At 37.2% G+C, this 17,465-nt stretch overlaps 1 protein-coding gene across 1 annotated transcript in view; it reads left to right on the plus strand.

Moving 5' to 3' along the window:
* The window catches only part of LOC149289272 (E3 ubiquitin-protein ligase SH3RF3-like), a 183,647-nt gene that overhangs the window by 140,055 nt on the left and 26,127 nt on the right, over positions 1 to 17,465 (plus strand). Inside the window, exons 6-7 of the mRNA XM_089490913.1 lie at positions 8,532 to 8,885; positions 17,225 to 17,334. Of these exons, the coding sequence (XP_089347039.1) occupies positions 8,532 to 8,885; positions 17,225 to 17,334 (464 nt within the window). The remainder of the gene's footprint in view (positions 1 to 8,531; positions 8,886 to 17,224; positions 17,335 to 17,465) is intronic.

The following is a 17,465-nucleotide window of genomic DNA, read 5'->3' on the forward strand; positions in this document are numbered from 1 at the left end:
ACATGCTGGAACCTGGGGATGATAGGAGTGTGAGTACAGCCTCCCTATGCCATGCTATCACCACCACCCCCCTTACACATCCATGCTATCACACACTCATTCACAAACATTTAAATACTCATTCATTCCATTAATCACACATACTTGCTCAAACCCCCCACCCCCCCACCCCCTTACCTGAACTGCAGATCTCTCACTCTAAGACCTCTGCAGGGGCCCGGCTGTGCGAGCAACTTCTCTGGCCCCGCCCCCAGAGGAAGGAGGGGGGAGGTAGAGTTATGTGAAGACTGTGCTAGCTTCCTGTTCTCCTGCTGCTAGTAGAAGAGAAGCTGCTCGCGACCAAAGCACCGGTAAGCAGCCTGGCCCAAGCGGAGGTCTGATTAGAAGACGACCTCGTCTTATAATCGAGCAAATACGATATATTGATTTGTAAAGGTAGCGTTTTGCACATCCCAAGCTTTCTAGACTACAGGTGTCCAATACCCCTTCTGCTAAAATGTTTCCTTAAAGATTAATATTTTAAGTATATTTAACATAATTATAAGGCAAACATTCCTTTCCGACAATAAAGTTATCTATGTGCTGCTCATAGCTTTGAGCAGCATGCCAAGTATTGTGTGTGATGAATGGAAAGTATAAGAAATATATAAGCAAGTTCCTAGATTGCTCCTTTGGAATTTGTGTGTTATTTCATTTATGTGATTTAGTTTGTGAATGATGTGCATGGCTCCCAGCACATGCTGTTCTAGTATAAAACATTCCTTCAATCCCACAGTACAGATGAAATCATACCCAGCTTTAAAATACGGAGGAATTTGTTCAACAGAAAAATAACTTCAAATAAAAGACGCCTTAAAATGTTTTTCTATCAAGTGGAAAGAAAAGGATTACAGTGAGCCAAGCACAAGAACTGCAGGCAAGTTAATGATAAAAACACCCAGATTTAAATAAAGTAGTCCTTGTTTATTTTGGGTAAAACATCACAAGTATAATGTGATTGTTTTTGAGACTGTAATTTTAAGTAGAATTTATAGTTGGTTATTCATAAAAAAAAAAAAAAAAAGGATTGTTACTGCTAAAGTTTTTATCTCTGGATACGGGACCCTGCGGTGTATTAAAACATTCTTTGCACATTATTTTCTAACTTAAGTATGATTTATTCCTGCCATGGAAAGGTATAAGATCTAGATGTAGTTGGAAACACTCACATAATTGACCTATAGCACCTGTGATCAGTACTGGTATATACTGCAAAGTCAACACATATTATACACATGCTTTCCTCTTAGCCTTCAGTCAGAGATCTTGGAATATTCTGTTATTTCTTAAATTAAAATGTCATAAGCCGTTTTTTTACTTCAATTTCCCCTCATGCATTTATAGTTGTGAGTCCCTTTACTGTCCCTTTAAGCTGGATGTTTGCAAAAATAACCGGGAGAGAAGTAATGAAACCTTGGAAGGAATAATGTTCTCTGCAGACTTCCATCTTGCAGGCAGAATTCTGGCAATGATTGGAATAGCTGCTGCAATAGGTCACTGTTTTGTGAATTACTGCTTCTCATTTCTCTGCATAAATATTATTCTTTGTGATATAACGTGTCATAACACTTTACATTTCCAACCAAATAAAAGGTCAAGTGTTCAACAACAGTTTTCCTACATATGTTCTGTTTGCTTTTCTGTCGACCTTTCTGATTGTGTCGCAGTAAAATATTTATCTCAAATAAAGCGTTCTGTAACAAAGATATGAGTTTTTACTTATCCCTTATGGGATCTGTGTTCAACAGTTTTGGAGGAATGCGTGAAGCCCAACAATAATGAGCCAAAACATAATTTGTCTCAAAACCTAGAAGTATGTCTTAAGAGACAAGCTTTTTCAAAGTTTTGCTTGTGGACAAGGGCACCTGTAAGAACTTTACAGGTAACTGTAAGAAATTTCTGATCCTGCCTTGGTCTGGAGGGAGAACCATGGGCAGTTTTAATGACAGGCCTTGAAAAGAATTCTCTGAGCTCAACTGATTGCATAACTCAATTATGTTTAACAATAATGAAGGAGGTAAGTGACTCAGTCATGACACAGTCCTAAATCCATGCATGCCATGCTTCATACAGCACACCGCCTAGGTGTCTCTGTTTAGGATTGACAGCTACTCTTTTTTGCCTCAAATCTCCCCATCCTTCTTTCTTTCACCAATGTCCTTCAGAATGTGGTGGGTTTAGGGGTATACAAAAGTTCTACAGCCCTAAAAGTTACGATAATGTATATAGAACCAGCAGAAAATCTGTTTATACATTAAAATGTGTAAATAAAACATATTAATCAAACTTTGCAGGTCCAGGAAGCTTTATTTAGATCAAACCACCTGGTTTTGCTACATTTTAGCAAAGCCAAATGTGATCTCACTCTATTATGTGTTCTGTTTATTGGTTGCATAGCAAGTCTTAGTATTAGACTTACATGTAGTGGTTTGTCTATCAGTGTATTCTATAACAAGCCAACCAGGATATTAAACATTACCTTTTCTTTTTTTTTCTTAGGCCAGTGTCTTTTGGAACATATTCCTTCAGTGCTGTAAATGTTTATTGAACGTCTGCACTGTAGGGAGTTCTTTAGACTGGGAAATATACTTAACAACTCTGAACTCTAGGAGCACAAATTCATCAGATAATGGTGCAATATCGCCTTTCTTTGGGATTGGTTGAATGGGCTAAAGTATAAGCAAAATAATTCACAGAAGTGCCACAAGATGGGCAAAGGGGGGGCCTTAATGAAATTTTTATGTGATTTTGTGGCATATTGTATGTATTGTATGGTAATACACTATATGACCAGAAGTATGTTAGGCATCACATTCTAAAACCATGGACATCAATATGAAGTTGCCCCACACCCCTTGTGGCTCTAACACCCTCCACTTTTCTGGGAGGTTTGTAAAGTTAGGCACTGATGTTGGACAAGAATGCCTGGTTCGCAATCAGCATTTCAATTCATCCCAAAGCTGTTCAATGGGGTTATGGTCAGGGTTCTGTGCAGGTTCCCCACACACATAAAACCATGTCTTTATGGACCTTGCTTTGTGCACTGGACCACGTTTCCACTGCTCCTGAGTCCAGTGTCAGTGTGCTTTTCAGCAGCACAGCCAAGTGAGCCCATTCCATGAAGCTCCTGACGTACATTGCTTGTGCTGATGTTGGTTGTAGAGGCAGTTTGGAACTATGTAGTGAGTGATGCTTCAGAGAACAAGCAGTTTTTACACGCTAAGCAATTCAGCACCCAGTGGCCCTGCTCTGTTATTGTGTGCAGTCTCGTTTTAATTTTGAAATCACTGAGCTCTTCAGTGTGACCCATCCTACTGATAATGCTTGTCCATGAAGATGGCATGCCTATGTGCTTTATTTTATACACCTGCAATGGGTGTGGATGAAAGTGAATAAACTTTATTCAGTTTAGTGGACCCAGGCAGCTAACATGCCTGGCTCAACCCTGATACCCAAGTGGATATACAAACATGAAGCAAATCATAATTTTTGCATCATAAAGCAAAACCAAGATTAGTGTTTTACATTTTAAGTTTGACTGGACCTTTAAGTCACTTTGAAACTAAATATGTATGATTCTAATGTTTGGTTTGCAAATAGAAACTTTTGTTTCTCTAAACGCCATGGAAACGGCAAGATGTGATCAATCTTTTTTCGTTTTTCTATAAAAATACTAAATCCACTACAAAATGAACCACTTTTCACCATCAAACACATTTGGCAATGAAGGCATGCTGTGCACCTCATTGAATCATTTTAAGGGAAGGATTTTCTGATTTCAATGTACATTTATTTATATAGCGCCTGCCAATTCTGTAGCGCTGAACAGACTTCGTAAATAATTTAAAATCACACACAATAATAAACTATTACAAAAGGAGAAGAGGGCCCTGGTCTTGTGAGCTTACAATCTAGTATTTGTAGAATTTTCTGAGCATTCATACCATTGATCATATGATTGTTCTATGAGGTGTAGTCAGGCTCTTCAATCGTTAACTGTTTTTGTTACACTGGTTTTTGTATCCCCAAGCAAAGGTTCTTATGTATCTCCTCATATTTAAAGGGCCAATATGTATAACCCTTCCTCTGTAAAATAAAACTACATTGCTAAAGACTATGGCACCTGGGATATTAATTCCACCAACAAGTGACAACGTAACAAGTGCAAGGAACAGGCTGTATTCAAGCATCTCATTATAGTCACTGATTACATTTTAGTATTGGCGAAACCTGAAGAGTTGTCTGTCTTCCAGCGATTGCTGTGTGATTATAATACTGCAGTTGAGTGTGGTAGCTCTATTTCTTGAGTCTGGTTTCTTCGGAGATGTCAGTTCGCAATAGCTACATTGAAATTAAGTATCTACTTGAATTAGACGGAACCATCTGGTTCCTCCGAAAATGGCAGTCTGCTGGCAGATAACAAGAAGCATTAGTCTGGAAATTGATTAAATGGGAAATTATGAACATGGTAGGATTTTAGAAATGAGATCAACTGTTGAAGGTATATCTGGCAGACGTGTGGCAGACGTGTGGGTTGTGTGGTGCTGGCTGATAAAGGTCTGGTATTGGGGTAGAGCTGGTGACATGGCATTTTATTAGTATGCTAACACTTACTCACTGCTGTTTATTCCAACACGACTTGGAAAATGACTAATTAGAACTGGTGGGCAGAATTGCAGATGTCTTGCCCACTACCTAACTCTTCATTGCTGAATTAAAATAATCTTGGGCTGTGCTGTATTACATTATCTTTGGATACAAAAAAAATGTTGCTGTAAAGTTAAACTCCTGTACAGTTGCTGAGACCCTCCAGCCGTTAGATTGTTTTAATGCTCATTGAAGTCCGATCTGTTCTTATCTCCAAATACTCTTCTAACTGCCCTCTGCCCATGATTTGTGACTGTTCAGCAGGTATCACTCCTTCCTTTTCAGCTATCCAGGATTTTAGACATGTTGTACCTAGTCTTTGGGATTTCCTATCTCGTTCCTCTTACTTATTTTAACTTTACCTGCATGCTAAAACTTCGCCTGTCCAGAAAAGCTTTGAGATCTTGTCCCCACAGACTTCTGTACATGATCTTATCTACAATGAAATCATTATCAGCCAAGTAGACTCTTCCCTTCTTAAGTCCTAATAGAGTGTAAGAGCATGAGAGCAGGGGTCTCTTCTCTTTCTGTAGTAGTATGTCTTAATTAGTGTTATTGTCAGTTTTGTATATTGTAATAGCGTCTCATAAGAAACCTTAGTTTTTCTTTCTTTCTTTCTTTCTTTCTTTCTCTTTTTCTTTCTTTCTTTCTTTCTTTCTCTATTATTACTGGCAAATGGGGAAATAATGCTTTAGTGAGTTTCCTTCTACTTGGGATACCATATAATGAAATATGAAAGCCACTGCAGCGATCACTATTATGGTTTAAATAGTGCTATAATAAAGCATGCATCCTATCGATACAGCAAAGTAATTTATTTAATTCATGGAAAATTACTTTGTAATTATACATAATTCTACCCACGACAAAGTATACTCATTAAATTCCTATTACTAAATAGATACATGAATAATGTGGTTTAATGTTGCTCATTACTTTTTTTCACAATTTGACAGAATTTTTATGCCACTTTTATACTGTTCATACCATATACCACCATGTGGTTGATTATAAGACTACCCAGATTATAAAACAATCCTTACTTTGGACTTTAAGACTTTGGGGGGGGGGGGGGGGCATGTCCTACACTCAAGGAAAAACAGTATAATGATTGTGTTCTATTACAAAGATATTTTAAACCTGTTCAGTTGTTGGGAATTACTGTGCATACTCAAAATTATAGGATTTTATAATATATATATATATTATATAATTTTATAAGATTCAGGGGAATCGTCCTCATCTGAAATATCAGAACAAGGATCCTTATAGGAGTTAAGGTCATCACCACTCTCATCAGATCCTGTAAGAAGCGCGCCAACAAAGATGGCCGCCGCATGAGTCAGGCTCGCCGGCTGAGAAGGAAGCCGGTGACGCAGAAGCTCAGAGAAGAGCACCGCGACGCGGGCGAAGAAAACGGAGGAACCAGGAAGGTAAGAGGCAGTGAAGGAACCGAAAACGGCAGAAACCGTCACGAGCAAAACACGCAAATAAGATGGGAAGGTCGGGGTATACGGTGGGAAGGCACAAAATATACATACATCAAAACGGAAGGGGACAATAATAACGACAGTAAATATAATGCGATATAATGACAGAAAATTACGCATATAATTAAACTGAGAAAAATGTTAGAGCAAAGGAATACTCAACTGTCCGCTGAGGGAGCAGCAAGAAAAGAGGAAGTGCAGCAGTATATCACGCCCTTTGATGTATCTGGATCTATTGCTGATTGGCTGACCTGTTTATATCTCTTTATATATGTTTTTTCTCTTCAGTTAACTACTTCCTGGAGTAGTAATAAAGAAAGAGAATGCACTATAATATTCGCCTCCGTGTCCTTAATAAAATCATGACTTTGCGTCATGAGACTAGTAAAATCTTAGAATTAAGTGCAGGTGGCCAGTGGACTTTAGGAAATATGCTCTAACACCTGAAACCTCTGCATACTGACTCTTGTTTTACATTAATTGCTGTTGCTTTTAAATATTGTTTATTCCCCTTCTGCAGGATGCATACATTTATGATGTTTTTTCAGAAATCCTCTTCAGGTACATTTGAGGTTTTTGCCAATACAAACACTAATCCTACCTTCTGTTATACCTAATCCTACTATCATACGTCCCAGCATTAAGGCAATTTTTATTTTAGGGTGTGCGTTTAGAAGCAGTGGATTTTCCAAGAGTTTTTATGGGACCTTGCAACCTATTTATGCATCTGAGAGAAACATCTATAGCAAGAATAATGTATTTAATTCATACAATGTATGAAAAGACCATTTTGCTGTTCCTATACACATTATGGTGGTGTTTAGGGCTGTAGAACACTGTGATACATTCATACCCAACACACTAAGCTTCTACAAAAGTTTGGAGGGGGGCACAGGAATTTGGATCCCAAAGAAAGACTGTCCCCTCGAAAAAGGAACCCTTGGCAGACATGCAATGGGTACTTGGTTTATCAGCTGAGCTACTCTAAAGAGGGTCGCCACAGTCACAGCTGTTAGCGTAACTAAATGAATTTATAAAAACTTCCTGTAGTCTGTAATTTTCATTTGTCTGTCAGTTTAATTGCCTTGGAAATTTACAAATAAGGTACATTTACATTGGTGGGAAACTGCAGGATTCAGCAGATTTAGCAGAAGCCCCATGCTTAGGAGATAGCATTAACATTTAAAGTAACCTCTCCGCTATCATTTACATTAAAGTGCATGTGATGGCTGGAGTGCCCCTGTAACATTCTGCATGTTTTGCCCACATGCTGCTAATTGTAGTTATTACATATTAACTAATAAGTCATGCCGACTCTCCCACAGTTGATAGATTGTTGATCTGTTACGTACTAGTAAAAACATTGCCGATGACGAGATGCCCACAGGCGATACATGCAGAACTTTCAAATGCGTGAGTTCCTATAGGCGAGCCTTCTGGGCTTTTTCCTAGATGAAACAAGGCTTGGTAAAATTTAGGAACGGATCATTGGGGCTTGCCACACAGTTCGCACTATGTTTAATTACTCTGAAAGACGCAAATCCCTATATAACATAGAATATATGATATTTGATATACAAAAAAAGACAACTATTGTCTGTGATGAAAACAGGACAATTTGCACTTTCTGTCTAATGCTCTTACATTTTTTAATCAATATAGTATAGTCCCTACATTTTTTTTTGCATATCATGATTCTTCACCAAAGTGTGACTGCATGTTAAAGGTAAAAATTGTCCTGAACAGATTCTTTGAGTTATGCCAATGTTGGGTTTGGTGGGGATGGCTCAGTAACTAGTAAACATCCTGTTTTCTGTTTACTAGTGTTAAATCTTAAATTAACTCCTTAAACTTTTGACACTTAATTAGTAAACACTGGTTCATGATTTAGTAATACTGAACAATCCAGTTTGCAGAAATTAATTTGGTTTTAGAACATAGGGTAACAAGTTTAATGTATGTTAATACAGTAGGGTATTATCCTATATGTGATCTGTTTGTGTATGAAAAGACAATAAACTGCATTCAGTCCATGCCATCTAAGTATGAATGGTACGATAGCTACAGATTAGTATTGCTTTAGAGGACATCATAAATATAACCTTATGTGTACTTCATTCCAATGTTTTACAGTGTTTTCACATCTTCACAATGTTTTACTGTGCTTTCACATTTGCAGTCTTTTTGAAAAGAAGACTATATTTCTTATGGAAGCCCATCTGGGTCAGATCGAAAGTCTGTAACCTAGATTTGTTACACTGAGAACAAAAATGGAAAAATACAAGACACAAAATGACCACCATTTAACCGTTTTTCTCTTTTTTTTCCCCTTTAATCTCCCACTTTGACACTCAGCTGAACGAGGCAGCAAAGCAGCTCATTGAGAAGGACAAGACAAGCTTATCTACAGCACCAAGCTATGAGGTCCCTGTCTCATTTGATGCCAGCTTGGTAGTCAGTGTGACCCAGAGTCCTACTTTAAACAGTACCGGAGTTGTTAGTGCCAACCAAAGGCATTTCGACATCAAGAGGAATACCAAGAAACGCCACTCTTTCACCGCTCTCAGTATGACGCACAAATCTTCCCATGCCATGAATAACAGGCACTCCATGGAAATTAGTTCTCCCGTTTTGATCAGTTCTAGTGATCCCCGTGCTGCTGCCAGAATCGGAGGCTTGGCTCAACTTTCATCCAGTGCTCCAGTTCAGGTAATCTTTTACAGAGCTGCAGGATGAGGGTAGACAGGTGAATTACAACCCTATTTTGGTGGCACCTGAAAAAAAAAAACTATGGACGTCTTATTGGCAAGGTTGCCAAATAAGATGATGCCATTAAAGTGGACCTGTGACCTAGAACAACTTTTCATTATTCTGAATGTCTTCAAATCTTTTAAATGTTTCTACTAATTAACCTACATACCGAACACACTAAATAACCCTTACCCTCTTCCTTTGAGTTGTGACATTTGTTACAAATGTTAAAAAGGGCAGAACAAGCAGTCGAACATTCTGGGAAATGCTGTTGTACGTATCGGAGACACAATACGTGTCTTTACAGCACCCTAAGTTCTGACCAAAGTTATTGTTTTAATATAACATAGGGAGAGCCTATTAATGTTGATTACTGTGATTTTTTTTCCTTCTGATAATAGATCCACCGTAATCAAGTGCAAATGTAATTGATCCAAACAGAATTTGTGACTTCTGCCTTTTCTAACATCTCCTTTGCATGGATGTCCTTGCTTATGATACGTCTGACCCTTTAAGGCCTATAAACTGTAAGCTTCTATGCATTGCCCTGATTTTGACAGCATCAGTAGGGTCACACAAAATGTAGACTTAACTTGTTATTCATGGCTTTCGGAAGGTATAAATACAGGACTGAAATTAGCATCTACCATCAAAACCAAATCCGACTAATCTTACAAATTAACATGACATGTTAAGAAATATTACATTTCCTCTGACTTTTTTAATAGGTTTAACATTTTATTAAAGTGATACTATTAAAGGATTCCTGTGCTGTTTCTGTAGGGGTTTTTTGCAGGGATATCTTTTATTTAACTCAAACTAATTCACTTATTCATATGTTTTAATCAGCTTTTACCTGGATTGGAAGAGTTTAACAAATTTTTGCATGTTTTCTGTCCTAATTTGAATAACTAATTCTGCTGTATGTCTGATCAAAACACTTAATTGGAGAACCTTTATTTTTTTCCTAGCATTTGTTCAGGATCCACTAAATTGATCCACTTTTTTATCATTGCACACAATATTTGATTGAATGGGGCCATTAAGAGTTAACCCAACATTCTATATGGTTTGAATAATTTCAGGATTCAGATTCTCTTTTTCTCTTTTAGTTGCACTACTTATGCCTTATTCTTGACAGATGTTTGGAAAGGTGAAATGTCAATCTTATTCCCAAGTAACAAGGTTTTAATGGAACTACTTTGTGTCATGAATAATTCAGCTCTGTTATTTCTTTATTGGCAACATTATCTAACGTCATCCATGCTTTTATGAGTTATACAGTATGTCATGTCTTTTTAATGTTGCTAAAGAATCAAAGTTGCTTTTTGTATGTAAATATTAGACAAGGAAGAAAAGAATCACAAAACCCTTCAACATAAACAAGCACATATATAAATGGCATATAATTAGTTCTAAAGAGATTGTGCACATTGAGCATTATTGCCCATGTCTTTGGAAGCCAGATGTTGTGGGACAATATATTATTGGACCTCTAGTGGAATTCATACCTTTTGCCAAGCCATCCTTGAAATGGATTTCTCCCAGCAAAGTCGTTTTATAATTAACAATAAAAAAGTAGAACGGGAATAGTGCCATACTTACCCTGTTATCTGCTACATTTTCTTACAATATACTGTTATCAAGCATTAAAAGTAAGCAAAATGCAAAATAGGTTAAAAAAAATGAATGGACATATACATCCATGTGTTAATCAAGCTGAGCAGAGAGCATAGTAGTTATTAGAGTCAACGATATTTACTCAAGCTGCAGAGAGCTGTTAATTCATTCATATGCTGGTTTTACATTCAAACATGTAGGCCCCATTAATATGTAGAAAGCAATTTAGTCAGGTAACACTGCAAATTGCATGCGACATCTAGAAAATAAGCTGAGGGAGGAATCCAGAAGGTTAGGAGATCTTTCAAAGGCCTAGTCACATTAAATCAGCAAGTACATCAATACGTTGGTTCTTTGTGTTACATTTTAATGGAATAATGACATTGACAAGCATCAGTGAGTTGAACTCCTGTTATCGAGGCAGATCGTATTCTAATTTTAAAAATGTTTTACCTTCTTTATGAAAAAAACAGAGACACGATTACTAAAACTGGTAACAATGCAAGGTTTTCAAAATATGTGTAAAATCCACGTTTGAGCATTTATAAATTAAGAACAAGGGCTTATATAGTACAGTGCTGTGGAATATGATGGTGCTATATAAAACAATAAAAAATAATAATATACATAGACACAAATGCATTTAGTGTTTAAAATCTAAATATAATGTTAACTACTTTGTAGCAATTTGGTAAAAAAGTGAGTGTCCACACACTAGTGGACACTTTTCCCCTTACTAACCTTGATGATCACTAGGTATAATAGTGATTATTTCATGTATCACATGTGGATAGTTACATCTGGATCTGAAGCACCAGTTTGACATAGATGCCCATCTTTCCTTAAAGTGCATGTACATATTAATTGACAGTCTTTGAAACTATTTCCAAGAACATAGTGCCACTCAGCAGTCATGTGTCAGATTGCTAATTATACATGATTTCTCTGTGAAGATAACATTTAGTCTTGTGGAATAAATCACAAGAACTGTGTAGGAGGTACTTTGCAGAATTAATAACGATTTAAATTTACATACAAGAATAACTCATATGCAACATACACTAGGGACACACAAAACTATTGGGACACCTGACCATTACATCAACAGGGACATTTATAACATTGCATTCTAAATACATAGACATTAATATGCAGTTGGTTCCCCCTTTACAGCTACAACACCTTCCACTCTTCTGGGAAGGCTTTCCACAAGATTTTGAACTGTTTCTCTGGGAATATCCTTTCATCCAGTATTTGTGAGGTCAAACACTAATGCTGGATGAGAAGGCCTGGCTTGCAATCTCTGTTACAGTTCATGCCAAAGGTGTTGAATGGGCATAAGTTCCGGGCTCTGTGTGGACCAGTCAAGTTCTTATTAATATCACCTTTTGTCTTGGCTCTGATGGTTCATGGTGCATTTGGCCAGGGGCGGGCTGGACTGTACTGGTGTGTGTGTATTTGGTGTGGCAGAGCCTGTCCTGGTGTGTGGTTGGTGTGTCGGTGTTGCAGAGCCTGCACTGTGTGTGTGTTTGGTGTGCCGGTGTGGCAAAGCCTGTCCCAGTGTGTTTGGGTATCGGTGTGGCAGAGCCTGTCCTGGTATGTGTGTGTGTTTGGGTGCCAGTGTGGCAGAGCCTGTCCCAGAGTGTTTGTGTTTGGGTATCGGTGTGGCAGAGCCTGTCCTGGTGTGTGTGTGTGTTTGGGTGCCCGTGTGGGAGAAGAGCCTGTCCTAGTGTGTGTTTGGGTGTTTATGTGGCAGAGTCTGTCCAGGTGTGTGTTTGGGTGTTTATGTGGCAGAGTCTGTCCTGGTGTGTGTGTTTGGGTGTTGCTGTGGCAGAGCCTGTACTGGTGTGTATTTGGTCATCTGTTTTCTGGCACTTTACTTACTGTAGGGATAAATTGAACTACTTAATTTTTAATTATCCATAGATAAAACGCACTCTTGAATTTGTAGTGCCATAAGAGGACAAAACTTTCTAGGCCCAGAAATCAGTGAGAGGAAAAGTAAAGGTTTTGTGTTATTTACTCTATTTCAATCTGCATATTTTATTAAAAAGGATTAGTGGCACTAAATTGTGCTTTCAGGCGTCCCGTGTATGATGACTTTTTTTGTGTATTGAATTGATTACTCCCTATCACATCACATCAATATGCGTTAGAAAATCAGGAAAAGATGGGCATGGATGGCTTGCCCCCCCCCCAGGCCTTAGGCTGCCAGCCCTCCCCTGCATATAGCCCATATAGTGTTTGTATCCAGTCTAGGGTTTATAACTTTTGATTTCATCTCTGCCATGTCTGGAAATCATTCAGCAACAGCCCCTGGAAGTGAATAGATTGCCGTATGCAAATAAATAAACATGTAAACTTTAAACATAGTTCCAAGACATAATTTGCAGTGGACACATGATCTTGGCTTTGGTCAGTTCCAGGATTTCACCAGTTCATTTGTATTAAGCAATGTGGTTATGGCACCACTCACAAGGTTTTACACCAAGTTTGTGCTGTACTACTGCTAAAGTATGAAATGCTTGTGCAAAAGTTTATAGTATAGAAAGTTGGACATTTCATTTCTTTTTTCTCATAACTGCTAACATACTTAGAGAGAGTTATCAAGCTGTGTAAGATAATTTGTCACTTGCACAGTGGAGGCAATGAAGAGTAAATAATGAAGTCTTGCAGGTGATCTCAGCTGGAAACATTGCTTAAATCAGCTTTGTAAGACATTCCCATTTAAGTGACAAAATAGAAAAATCAATGCACTCAGTGCTTGACATGGTAGTCCCACAAGCCTGCATTGAAAAATAATGAAATAGATTTATTGACATACAAGTAATGCATAATAGACACATCTGATTGATATGATTCATTTTAAATATACATTTGTTTTATAATTTTGTATCAAAAGGGGGTTCTTTATGCCACCATAATCAGATGAGAGCTAGTGATAGCTGCCATCTACTGCATGTTCTATGTGATTTTGATAAATGGGTTTATTTAGGGTCAGGGAAAGTGTGCTCAGTCAGTCTCATAATGGATGAGGGGCTAAGCGGTGAATATCCCTTTTTCCATTTTCTATCCTGTCCAGGGTAGAAAACACACAAAAGAGAGCTTTAGGCTGTGTTTTCCCAACCACATATGTAAGTCTCCAAATATCCTGTATATTCCTAGGACACTCGAGCCATCGCATGCACTATGATAGCTATGTGCCAACTTAAATTAGAACTACATTTAGGAATTCAGCAGAATATCGTCTAAGCATTTGACCCCCGAGCTCCTAGGTTTGTAGGAAATGTGTTTGGCTTGCCATTCTACCGCTAGCTTTTGCAATACCAGGTTATCTAACGAGTGCCAAAAGCATTCCAATTGATTTCAGAGGGCCATCTTTCTTGTCAGTGATTGGGTTGAAAAGTCTTAGAGACTCGCTGACAGTGTCAACCAAGGCTCTTATGGAGACAGTTGCTTTTCATGAAATAGATATTGTCTCCAATATTCAATTTTAACAAATAAGAAGAGTTAAGAGTTCCCAGGTTGAAATAAAGGTTGCTTAGAATATAAAACTGTTTTTTTTCTCAGTTCAAACATGTAAGCTTTAAAGTATCATAAAGCAATAATGATATGGTGATTTATACATGCTACACTGGCAGAGCACCATTCTACGTTTTTACAATATATCATATAGGTTAAATAAAATTATACCTTATTGAGTAGGAAATATAATGCTTCTCATTGCGAAATTTATTTTTGAAGCAATGGCCAAACGGTAACATCTAAATCTAAATATCATTGAAATATAATGCTTTATATCTATCTATCTATCTATCTATCTATCTAGCTAGCTAGCTAGCTAGCTAGCTAGCTATCTCTATCTATCTATCTATCTATCTATCTATCTATCTATCCATCCATCTATCCATCCATTTATCTATCTATAATACACTACAGTACAGTTACATCTAATACATCTAAATCTAAATATCATTTAAATATAATACATATCTATCTATAAACATTATAATACAGTTCTACCATGCCCAGTTTTGTCGAGCACAGATTCAGAGACCATTAAGAACTGATTACCCACACCATTGTTTTATGGATTGTGTGGATTACTGAATTGAGTAGCTCAATCTAATAAATCGTTAGAATTTTTCCAACTCATATATTTCAAGGGGAACAACCTCATTTTTTTTAGCTTTGAGCTAACATCGTCTGATCACGTACATAACAAAAAATTAATATATAAAGTTAAGAAAATGATAAGAAGTTAGTAAGCATATGAGATGAAACAGCACATTTCCCAGTGAATTAATGAATGTAGCTGTGGCCTGCAGTGAGACAGTTCCAGATTTGCTTTGAAGTCAGCATAGTAATTTCAGGCTGGTGATTTTATTGATGGCAATGGCATTCAGCCCGTTGCAGATTCAGTTAGTTTTTATTGTGTTGATGAAAATGTTGTTTGTGTCTCACTTCCACAACTATCACTGAAATGATGAAAAATCGAATTTGGGAGTTGTGTTTCATTGTACCCATGAAACCAAACAAAATATGAGGGTAGAAAGTCTTCCTGGTGTCCACCTTCTCTTGAATAGATGGTCATAGGAGGACATGACACAGGAAAGGGTCAGAGGTAAAAAGAAAGTGGATGATCTTTAAAATGTATGGAACTCCATCCCAACATTTACATATAGTGTCATACAATCTAGGAATAAACTCACTTCTTTAAATAAAGCTTGCTTTGTCAGGAGAGCATATAGGCATACTTTTACTTTACATTATTATTATAAAAAATAGAGTAATACATTTTAAAGTGTGTGGAATCCTGCCCAATGTGGGTTATTCTAAGACGCTCCTCTCTATGTAGTAGACTTGTTTACTTGATTTTAATCACTGCTTATCATAATCCTTTTCTAGATGCTTTATCGTTAGTTATTGGAATGCTCTCATGTGTCATTCATTCTCACAAAGATTGTCATAAAATATATTGTTTACATACTACTGGCCTGAGTCATCCCTCTCACAACCAGGACCAGATGGCATAGTTCATTCCACCCATTTACTTAATATACGAGCAGTATGGATGTAACCAAGTAAACGTACTTTGTAGTGTTGGTTTCTACTCAGTTGAGTGCAAAAACTAGCCGGAACAGCCAAATGAGCAGAAATTATCTTTCAATTTGTCAGAGTATCTCCTATTTACTTAAGTGTGATGTATGGTAGTAAGTAATTATTTTTATCTCCCATTTAAGAATAAAAACTGTGTTAAGAAGCCTTAAGAATAGATGTTTGGAAATTGAGTTTTTCGTTGCACTAATATGGAGTGGCCTCCAACTTGAGGTCTGCCATATATACAATGCAAAACATAGTATTCATAGCATTTTGGTTATAGCCTTAATCGCTATATGTCCAAATTACGGTATTTTACCTTTCATAATCAGGGTCCACATACAGTTATACTGTAATTCACAGGTAATCCATTACAAATATATTCATATATACTTTGGATATATGTATTATTTTACTGTTGGTCCAAAAAAAAAAGAAGAAAACCACATAGATTTAAGGCAACAGCTGGGAATTATACATATTTCTAGGTAATCAATAATATTGGTAAAAAGACACCCAAAAGAATGATTTTATTCTTTTTATGTCCAGAACCAAGAGCATTGTAGAAGTAGAATGATAATGGGGATGTTAACCATTTCACTGGCAGAATAGCCTAAGAGGTTGATTTGCAATCCATCACAGTTTCCACTAGCCTCGGAGAGGTGAAGCAAGCACGCTAATGAGCTGTTTGAATGCCTTCTAGTTCCCATTTAAGTTCCAGCAGAGATGCTTTACAGTGCTTGCAGAGAAGCTGTTAACAAGCTGGTGTCCCTTGTGGCAAAGGGGGGGTTTTGTGGTGGTTCCACAGAGAGCTTCAAATCATGCTGATATGCCTTGCATTAAGATGACAAATTGCTAGAACATCCCCCATCCTCTTCTGCACAAAAAGAAACATGCAATTTTCTAAATGTCTCCTGCAATACAATAAAAATATTTCGTGACAAAAACAGAAGGAAAAAAGCAAACCCCGGTATCTTATTGCAAGGAATTTCTGTGATTATTAAGTAGTTCTCAATGTACTAATGCTAACACTGAACAGTCTGGTAAATTTACTGTTTTTAGCTAAACCACCCTCTTCCCATCCATCATTGAAATTCTTTCAGTTCTATATGGTCCAAAAATAACTTTTACCATGACAATAACTGGAATTTCTTGTTCAAATACACAATGCGTATTATAGCTCCCGCTACTGCTTCCTGGTACACAGTAATAGTCTATAATAATTTTTTTGAATAATCTGTCTAACCTTGTAGATCACAAAACACTAGCTTTTACAATAGTGATATAGTCTCATACTTAGTAAATGTATTATTTTGTTGCCTGATAGAAAAGAATCAATGTGCGTTGTGCACTTTGGAAACTGTTTTCATATATTATTTCATATTTTACATTTTCCAGAGCTGTTTTGGATCCTTACCAACAACCAAATGGAGTTTTTTTTAAATTAAGTTTTAAATCCCTCTGTTTTAGGTCTATATAGCTATTTTGTATAGGAGTTCCTTCAGAAGAAATGGATACAGTTAACGCTAAGAGGGTTGACCATTACACTTAATACCGTCTTTGTTTTCCTCACTCAGGATTCATCTACATTAGGCTCTGTTCCTGCTGCTGGAGCTACTGGTCCCAAAACAGTCACACTGCTTGGAGAACAAGGGACATCACCAAAAGTTCAGCTGCCACTAAACATGTGAGTTGCCAACAAATGATTTTGTTTTATGGCTTTGTATTTCTGTGCTCATGAAATATATCATAAAACATGACATGCAGTGGTACAAAGGAGAACAAGAAAAATGTAATAGATTGTCATGTTTAGCCATC

This window comes from Sceloporus occidentalis, unplaced genomic scaffold (assembly GCF_023333645.1).
Source record: "Sceloporus occidentalis isolate IW3139 unplaced genomic scaffold, rSceOcc1.0.p SCAF_47, whole genome shotgun sequence".
NCBI classification, from domain to species: domain Eukaryota; kingdom Metazoa; phylum Chordata; class Lepidosauria; order Squamata; family Phrynosomatidae; genus Sceloporus; species Sceloporus occidentalis.